At 46.9% G+C, this 7909-nt stretch overlaps 1 protein-coding gene across 3 annotated transcripts in view; it reads left to right on the forward strand.

Moving 5' to 3' along the window:
* The window catches only part of HNF1B (HNF1 homeobox B), a 59949-nt gene extending 52272 nt beyond the window's left edge, over positions 1–7677 (forward strand). For 2 of the 3 annotated variants that reach the window (XM_028707972.2, XM_028707969.2), the window contains exons 7-9: positions 167–352; positions 2067–2185; positions 7050–7677. In XM_028707972.2, the coding sequence (XP_028563805.2) occupies positions 167–352; positions 2067–2185; positions 7050–7070 (326 nt within the window). In that variant the 3' untranslated portion in view covers positions 7071–7677. Of the gene's footprint in view, positions 1–166; positions 369–2066; positions 2186–7049 lie in introns of all 3 variants that reach the window. The other variant, XM_028707971.2, reaches the window with a different exon arrangement.
* Positions 7678–7909: the final 232 nt, after the last annotated feature.

Consider the following 7909-nt stretch of genomic DNA (forward strand, 5'->3'; position numbering starts at 1 on the left):
GTGGTGGTCAGAGCTGGAAGCAAAGTGGGAAAAGCAGCGGATGAGACTCATATGCCTTTGTACTGTGGATTACATTCCGGACATGCAGAAAGCTGCAAGGGCCCAGATTCCTCACCCTGCTCTAATTTGTTTCCCCTTTCCCCCTCTTCCTCTCTCTCTCTCCCAGGCCTAAACAGTTCCCAAGCACAGAGCATCCCCGTCATCAACAGCGTGGCCAGCAGCCTGGCAGCCCTGCAGCCCGTCCAGTTCTCCCAGCAGCTGCACAGCCCCCACCAGCAGCCCATCATGCAGCAATCGCCCAACCCTATGGCACAGCAGCCCTTCATGGTGACGCAGCTGCAGAATTCACACAGTAAGGATCTTGTCAGGTATTTCCCGAGGTGAAAAGAGCGACTAATTGTGCCCACGTCTCCACCTTACATTTAAAGCGGTATTATAGCGCCTTCACAGCCATGGCTTCCCCCACAGGATTCTGGGAGTTCCTTGGGGAGGAGGGATTGATTGTTAAACTGCTCTGGGAGATAACAGCTCTCTGTGGGAAAGAAGAGAGTCCCTAAGAACTCTCAGAACCCTTAGTGGACTACATTTCCCAGGATTCCTTGGGGGAAGCCATGATGCTTTAAAGTGCTACAGGAGGACTTTAAATGTATGATTCAGATGTGGCCGAGGTGCTGTCTGTCTGTATTGTTGGGAGGAGCAGTTGCTACAGGGGCCAGAATTTTAAAACATTGAATCTCCTTCCTAGTTCCCGGTTTCCCAGGGGAAAAAACCAGAATCTGTGAATCACTGCCTTAGCGAAAGTAGGGTTTGCCTTGCTTTTTACAGAACACAGCCCTGCCTGGTCCAAGTCCAGTTTAAAATAAAGAACCCTAAGACGGGAGAGTTGGGGGGGCCTGGACAGCAGACTGAGAAGCGAAAACAGGGCAGAAGGGACACTGTGGTGTAGTGGTTAGACCTGGGTTCAAATCCTCATTCGGCCTCAGAGCTTACAGAGTGATGTTGGGGCCACTCAGCCTTTCTTAGCTTCAGTTCTGTCATTGGTTTGTTCCAAAGATAAGGGATGGCAGGGGCACTACGTTAGGGGCATAAGATGGAATTGATTTCCGTTCTGACCCATATTTATTGCATGCAGCACTGTATCTATTCTGCTGCAGTTCAGCTCCCAATATTACCGTATTTTTCGCTCTATAGGACGCACTTTTCCCCCTCCAAAAATTGAGGGGAAATGTGTGTGCGTTCTTTGGAGCGAATGCAGGCTCCTTGGCTTCAGCGATAGCAACGCTAAGCCTCCGAAGTGCAGAGGGAGCACTCCCTCCGTGCTCCAAAGGCTTTGAGTTGCTTTCGCTGAAGCCTGGAGAGCGAGAGGCGTCGGTGCGCACCGACCCCTCTCGCTCTCCAGGCTTCAGGGATAGCCGCGCGCAGCACCTCTGCCTGCACGGGGCTATGGCTTCTTTAGCCCCGCGCAGCCTCTCCCGGCATGGAGAGGTTGCGTGGGGCTAAAGAGTAAGCCAAAACAGCCAGCGGGATCCATCCCGCTGGCTGCCTTGGGTTGTGACATACCGCACGCAACCCCTCCGGCAGGGAGAGGTTGCGCATAGCCTGTACACTCCTCTTTGGGGCTGGGGGGGAAATAAGATTTTTTTTCTTAAGTTCCCCCCCTAAAAACTAGGTGCGCCCTATGGTCCGGTGCGCCCTATGGAGTGAAAAATACGGTACATTATTTGCCTCACTGTCTGCTGGGGTGGGAATTTACATAATTATTATGTAATTATTCAGTTTCCAAGCTGAAAACAACAGCAAATACCAACGCATTCACTGGATTGGTTTCTGTTCTGGATGGGGGACCAATAAGCGTAATTTGTGCTCCCGCTTCCATTTCTAACAAATTTTAAAACTCCATAAAATAAAAACCCCCAACTAATAATATAAGAGTCATCGTCTCTTGGAGTGAGTCTTTCTCCATTGATGGGGTGAGCCTGTTTATACTGTAGTTGCACGCTAAAAGGGCTGCCTGTCTTCCCCACTGCCTCACATGACAGAAGTGCTGTTGTCGTTTCCCTCCACAGTGTACGCGCACAAGCAGGAACCCCCTCAGTATTCCCACACATCCCGGTTCCCTTCAGCCATGGTGGTCACGGATACCAGCAGCATCAGTTCGTTAACCAATATGTCTTCCAGTAAACAGGTAAATAATGATCAGCCAAGTCTTCTTTGTGGAAACTGGTACGCCAAGCAAAGGCACAGGTTCAGAGCACAGCCCGATATGAGCTGGGGTTCTGCCAGCCTCCTAGCTGACTGACAACACTCCTATACAACTAGAGTTGCCACATCTCCTGAGGGAGGCGAGCCCGGGAGTTAGGGGCTGGAGCCTGATGAGATGAGGAAGGGCCTAACAATGTGTTAGCACTTGGAGGGTCTGAGGAAGAACCTTGTTGTGCCTAGTGCCTCAGGGGTGGGATTTGAAGTCAGGAGAGGATAGCCCGGCCCTTACACCTCTTTTTATGAAACCTTTGGAGACACGTCAGTGCACCCCCCCTCCAAAAAAATGAAATAAAAATCCCCTAACCAGTCCATTTTGCTGTAAATGGCCTGAGCCATTTAGCGAGGAGTTCTAACAAAAGGTCCTCTTTTCTCCTGCTTTAAAGGCAGCTTTGCAGACCGTGGGAAATATTCAGCCTTTATCGATTAACAGATAGTTAGAGGAGAAAACCTTGAACTTCTCAACAGATAAGCTTTCGCGTTTTAAAAGAAAACAAGGCGTGCCAAAATTATTATAATGGGCTGGGTTCAAGAATGTCTAGAACGAGAGCCTGGATTCCCATACAGGGCCAGTGTTTACTGGAGGTTGCTCAGAAGGGGCTGATGAATGGAAGTCTCTGTGGGTGCTTACAGCGGGGGTTTGCATGAGTGTTGGGTGCGTTGAGAAAGGGCTGCCCATTGCTCAGTGATTAGAGCACATTTTTCACTTGCGAAACTTTCCAGGCTCAATCTTGAGCCTCTCCAGACAGAACTGGGAATGTCTCCATTCTAAAACCCTGGAGAGCTGCTGCCAGTCAGTGTAGACAATACTGAGCTAAATGGACAAATGGTCCAATTGATGTCAGGCAACTTCCTATGTTCCTAAGTCCTAACCTCCTAGTGGTGCAGCAATAAAACTGCTAGCACATTTTGAAAGGGTCCATTATGGTTTCAAAATGGATAGAGGAACTGTGTTTTGAGATTTCTGCACTGCAGGGGGTTGGACTAGATGACCAGGGCTCCCAACCAACTCTACATGGTTCTATGATTCCACAGAATTTGATTTGACTGGAACTTCCATCCCCTGGCAGACTGCTGAATGGGGCTAAGTCTAGTTTAACTGATCATTATGACCAGCCTAGCAACCATAACGCCAAACATGGATCAATGAGAAATGGGTGTGAAACCCCCTTGGAGAATTTTGCTCTTAGCTAAAGTTTAATTCTCCCCTTAAAACTATTCATCAGATATTTTTGCCTGATGCGAAAACCTCATTCCAGTCCTAAGGATGTCTATAAACATACAAATAACCCTCCAAGACATTTTGCCCGGTTTGGTAAGGATGCTTTTGAGAAATCTCTCAATCGTTTTGCCTAAGAAAGAACCACAAGATTAGGTCCCATCACAAGCAGTTCAGATCCATCACAGCCAGTGTGTGAAATCTTTGTGTGAGCAAAAATAATTTCCCCCTCTAGTTTACACCAATTTACAACACTGAGCTTTTGTTCACCTTGTCTGGAGAGTTCCTTCTGGACATCTTCAGTTTGCACCATCCTGCCTGATTTGTTTATATGAGGGTGTTGTCCATATTGGTTGGTGGCAACCGTCTGGATTTGGAACCACATGGGGCCTGCGAAGAAGTGTTTACCACACTGCACTGGAAGGCGAAAGTGTTGTTTTCAAGGCCCCCCACTCCTGTTGGGTTCCCACCCTTTGTAGTGAGCCGGAGAAACCGCTTGCCCACCATTCTTCATCAGTCAAGCAATCAGGCGCATCCACACCACTGGGGGAAGAAGACCATTTCCTTAGCAAGGCTCTATCGATTCATCTGCCAGGCACTCAGCCATAACTCTGTCCTTGATTGATTATTCCATCTTGCCCTCCAGTTGACTTTGATGCTTGCGTGTTGGAACAAGCCCTCCTGGATTCAGGAAGCGTCCTCTTAATCAAAACCCAGCACGATGCTGCTTGCTCGGCCTCGCTGGGGCAGTCAAACGTGGGCATGGGTGGTGGTGGTAAAGAAAACTCAGCTTATCGTTAAAAGAGAGCTGTTTGGGATAATCAGCAGCAATTAGCTGTTTCCCCATATTTATATTTATATTCAGCCATTTATTTACACAAAAGTTTTACACACACACACACACACACACACACACACACACGAGTGCTTAATCAAAAACAATTTCTTTGTTATTAAATTTATTTGTTTGATTCCATTTATGAGTCACCTCCCATAAAAATACCTTGTTATAATGAGGTGATTATTGGACTGTAATTGAAAACTAATAAAAATTATTATCAAGAAAAATACCTTGAAGCAATTTGACAGCAAAAACCTCAACAATAAAAAATACCATTATGTCAAATCAATTAAAGCAATTCCGCATGTCGAAATGACTGCCGTACACATACACAAACAATCAGAAGCAATTCCATATTATAACAACATATTAAAAACAATGTCATATGTAAGAACAATTTCAAACCCAAGTACAGTTAGAGACTGGAATAAATATACCTATATATGTATTTTTAAGCTGCCTTTCAGACTGTATCCTTCTCAATGTGACTTGCATTAATAACAGCTAACAAACATTAGAGCATACAATCCAATTTACAGTGTAAACAGTCAATTTAAATAAATCCAATATAATAAGAAGAGCCTGCTGGATTGAGCCAATGGCCCATCTAGTCCAGCATCCTGTTTTCACAGTGGTCCACCAGATGCTTGTGGTGAAACCAGCAAGTAGGGCCTGGGCTCAATAGCACTCTTCCCTTTTGTGGTTCCCAGCAATTGGTATTCAGAAGCATTGATGCCTCTGTCAGTGAAGGTAGAACATAGCCATTGTAGCAAGTAGCTATTGAAAGCCATAGAACCATAGAATTGCAAAAGTGGAAGGGACCACGTCCAACCCCCTGCAATACAGGGTGTGTTTTTTTTTTTTTGCCCAAGGTGGGGTTCAAACCCACAACTTGAGATTAATTGTCTCATGCTCTACCGACTGAACTACCCCAGATGGCCTATTTGAAAGCCATCCAAGTTGGCGGCCATCACTGGCTCCTGTGGGAGCGAGTCCCATAGTTGAAGTTTGCTCTGGGTGAAAAAGTACCTTCTTTTGTCTGTCCTGAATCTCCCAACCTTCAGCATCATAATACAGTTCAGTAGTCGGCAGCAAAGACCCCAGCAGTAGCATGTGAAATCAAACCTTCAAATAACAGCCACAGAAGATTTTTTTAAAAAATCCTTTAAAAAGTCCTTTAAAAAACAAAACAAAAAACTTGAATTGATGTAGCTGGCTGCATATTTACCAGACACTGAGGAATTGGGGATGAGGTCAGGGGGGTTCAGAGTGGAATAGTCTTTGGTGCCATCCCCAGATGTGCCTACTAAGCCAGAAATACTTGCACAAGAGAAGCCCATTGTGCAAGTAGCTTTCTAGTCCAATGTGGCTGCTTTGCCTTCCTCTGACTTGGGAAGACTCCAGCTCAGAAGCCCTAGTGCAGAAATAGCCCTCCAGAGGTTATCCTTGACCAGGCTGGCTGAGGCTGATGGTAGTTGGAAACCCAACAACACCTGGAGGGGCACCATGTTGGCTACCACTAGTGGTAGCCAACTGAATTCTCCCCTGCTCTATCAGAGCTAAAGTGCTAAAGCAGGGTGGGCCCCTTTAAACGAAGAGGCTCATCTCAGCTAGCTACTGAGGACTGAGCTCCTATTTCAGGCTCAGTCTGAGGGTGGCTGCTGCTGAAGCAACATTTGAGTGCTGCTCTTATGGAGCTGCCAGGCTGAGCTCTGCAGGGAGCTGTCCAAGGTGCTATTGAAGCCCCGCCCTGTCTCTGTACTTTAACCTAACCAGCTGAACTGATTTGTAAATGTCTGGAACCTTTCATACACATACCATAACAAACAACAATAACAACAATAATTGTATGCCACTCTTCATCTGTAGATCTCATGGTGGTTTACAGCATAAAAATGTAAGATCAAAACACCATCCTACAGTGTAAAAGAAGGGACGCGGGTGGCGCTGTGGGTTAAACCACAGAGCCTAGGACTTGCTGATCAGAATGTCGGTGGTTCGAATCCCCGTGACGGGGTGAGCTCCCGTTGTTTGGTCCCTGCTCCTGCCAACCTAGCAGTTCGAAAGCACATCAAAGTGCAAGTAGATTAATAGGTACCACTCCATTGGGAAGGTAAACGGCGTTTCCATGTGCTGCTCTGGTTCACCAAAAGCGGTTTAGTCATGCTGGCCGCATGACCCGGAAGCTGTACGCTGGCTCCCTCGGCCAGTAAAATGAGCGCCACAACCCCAGAGTCGGTCACGACTGGACCTAATGGTCAGGGGTCCCTTTACCTTTACAGTGTAAAGAAATGCTCTTTTCTCCACTCAGTGCTACTTTTCTTCAAGGTAATCTTTTTGTATGTGGCAGGTGTGGGAAACCCTTTTGATCCTGAGGGGCCACATTCCTTTCTGAGCAACCTCCTGGGGGCCACATGCCAGTGATGGGCTAGGCAAAAGTGGGCACAACAATGAATGTAAACATTACCATTGTGCAGTAGACTAGCTGATACACACACACACACACACACCCTTCTCTGTCCTCCCATCTCAACAAGCAAGAGACATAATCAGAGTTCAATAACACATTCCAGCCGGGGAAGAACACTCAAGGAGGGCCTGAAGCCTGGCCAGTGAGGGGGTGGCCTGGGGAATTTAGCCTCTGGGCCTGAAGTTCTCCACTCCTGGAATATGACTTCTAACCTCTGCCTCCCTCTTCTTTCCCTCACCTAATACCCCTGCCCCTTTTAGTGTCCGCTGCAAGCTTGGTGATGCTCCATACCTCACTTCCTTTGCCTATAGCAACCAGAGATTATTTCCCCTCATCATCCTGCCAGCGAGCGACGACAGAGTCCTGGGGCCAGGAGGTTATCAAGAGGTCTGGCACCATACCAAAGAGAGCCCACCAAACCTGGCGAGAGGGCTGGAAGTTTCAAAGACAAAACATTTCGGTGACTTTTGCAACGGGTGCAAAGATGACATCCCTGTGGGTCTCTGTCACACCACACACACCCCAGCCCACAGTATTTTGCAAGACTTACTGTCTTTTAAGGATTTTGAAAGTATTTTTCCTTCCCTGGGGGCATTTCTTTGCGAGAGAAGTGAGAACAAAATGGATATTGGACCGAGGAGGAGTTTGGAGAGAGTGCAAAAGCTGAAGATCAATCATATTTATAAAAAGTTACATTCCTCTACCAAAATGGACCAGAGAGTGAAATTGGGGCTGTTACTTCAGGTTGTGGAGGATGAGCTGCCTGTGCTGTCGAACTGAGCCAACGGAACTGTATATAGAGAAACGCGGTGATTTCCCGGCTCCTCCCTTTCCTCCCCCCCCCCAGCCTATCCAGAGAGATTTATATATTAAAGAAAGTTAATGTTGTCCAATGGATGTAAAAGAAATTAAGTGCAATGTTCCCTATTTGTACATAGAACTACAAGGTCTCTTTATTATTTCTCTCTCTCTTTTTGGGAAGGGCAGAAGTTAGGTTTGCAGTAATCCCAGGGTTTTTTGTTTGTTTAGGGGTTTTTTTTAATACACACAAGAGGGAAGGAGAGAACAACCTGAGGACATAAGAGCTTGCTGGATCAGGCCAGTATCCCACTTTTCCCAC

This window comes from Podarcis muralis, chromosome 15, assembly GCF_964188315.1.
Source record: "Podarcis muralis chromosome 15, rPodMur119.hap1.1, whole genome shotgun sequence".
NCBI lineage: Eukaryota > Metazoa > Chordata > Lepidosauria > Squamata > Lacertidae > Podarcis > Podarcis muralis.